A 1,235-nucleotide genomic window follows, 5' to 3' on the forward strand; every position below is an offset into this window, starting at 1 on the left:
TATGACAGGTTTGTGGCCATCTGTCACCCACTGCACTACACGGTCATCATGAACCCACGCCTCTGTTGCTCCTTAGTTTTGGTGTCCTTTTGTGTTAGCCTTTTGGACTCCCAGGTGCACAATATGATTGTGCTACAACTTTCCTGCTTCAAGAATGTAGAAATTTCTAGTTTCTTCTGTGACCCTTCCCAACTCCTCAACCTTGCCTGTTCTGACACACTCAAAAATAGTATAGTCAGGTATATTATTGGTGCCATGTCTGGTTTTCTTCCTACCTCAGGAATCTTTTTCTCTTACTATAAAATTCTTGTTTCCATTCGGAGGGTCCCCTCATCGGGTGGGAGGTATAAAGCCTTCTCTACCTGTGGTTCTCACCTGGCAGTTGTTTGCTTATTTTATGGAACAGCCCTGGGTGAGTACCTCAGCTCAACTCTTTCACAATCTCCCAGGAAGAATGCTGCAGCCTCGGTGATGTACACTGTGGTCACCCCCATGCTGAACCCTTTCGTCTACAGTCTGAGAAACTGGGGCATTAAAAGGGCCTTGTGGAGATTCCTTAGCAGAACAATCTCCTCTTAGGATCTGGCCACCCATTTGAGTGTAGTCTTGAAAATGTAGCAAAACTAAACCTGGAGATAGAAAAATTCTACCTCTCTCATGTTATCAGTTTTGTAAGTCTTATGACCCCCTTGCCTTTCTTTGATTGACACCTGAATATTGCTTCTCTTTCATGGTTTAACACGACAGTAGGGACATTGAGGATCCTTTGTGTATCATAATCACTCCTTAACTGAATCTCATTATATCTATGGAGATTCAATAATTTTCTTTGGTGGTGCAAGCATCCTTGAAAGGTGAATCATTCCCTTTTTTTGCCACTTTATTTTTTATTTTTATTTTTTGACATATGGTGCTTTATTATTTCAAGATAGGTAAAATCTCAACTGCAAGATGAGAAAGGATTTATGTGGAAGGTACTGTGACTGATTGAACATGTCCAAAGTGCTTTGTGAAGTTCTGTACTGGAGATTTCTCACTGGACGATGCTCCATGGTTGGGTAGACAAGTTGAAGTTGATAGCAATCAAATCAAGATACGAGGTGAGAAAATAATTTGCACCAGCTTGATTATGTTTATTGCTTTAATATCTGGATTTCACATAAGTGAAAAAGCCTTCTTGATCATATTTCTGCTTGTGATTCTCTACTTAAATGTAAGGAAAACGTTCTGTTTTT

The 1,235-nt window shown here is 40.2% G+C and overlaps 1 protein-coding gene across 1 annotated transcript; it reads left to right on the forward strand.

Moving 5' to 3' along the window:
* Window positions 1-579, forward strand: LOC104979978 (olfactory receptor 18-like; the record flags this gene model as incomplete). Its single annotated transcript, XM_010828514.1, has 1 exon — window positions 1-579. A coding segment is annotated over one exon (579 nt), but the record flags the coding sequence as incomplete, so codon positions are not given.
* Between the last annotated feature and the right edge of the window lie 656 nt (window positions 580-1,235).

The sequence above is a fragment of the Bison bison genome, unplaced genomic scaffold, assembly GCF_000754665.1.
Source record: "Bison bison bison isolate TAMUID 2011002044 unplaced genomic scaffold, Bison_UMD1.0 scf7180017864492, whole genome shotgun sequence".
Taxonomy (NCBI): domain Eukaryota; kingdom Metazoa; phylum Chordata; class Mammalia; order Artiodactyla; family Bovidae; genus Bison; species Bison bison.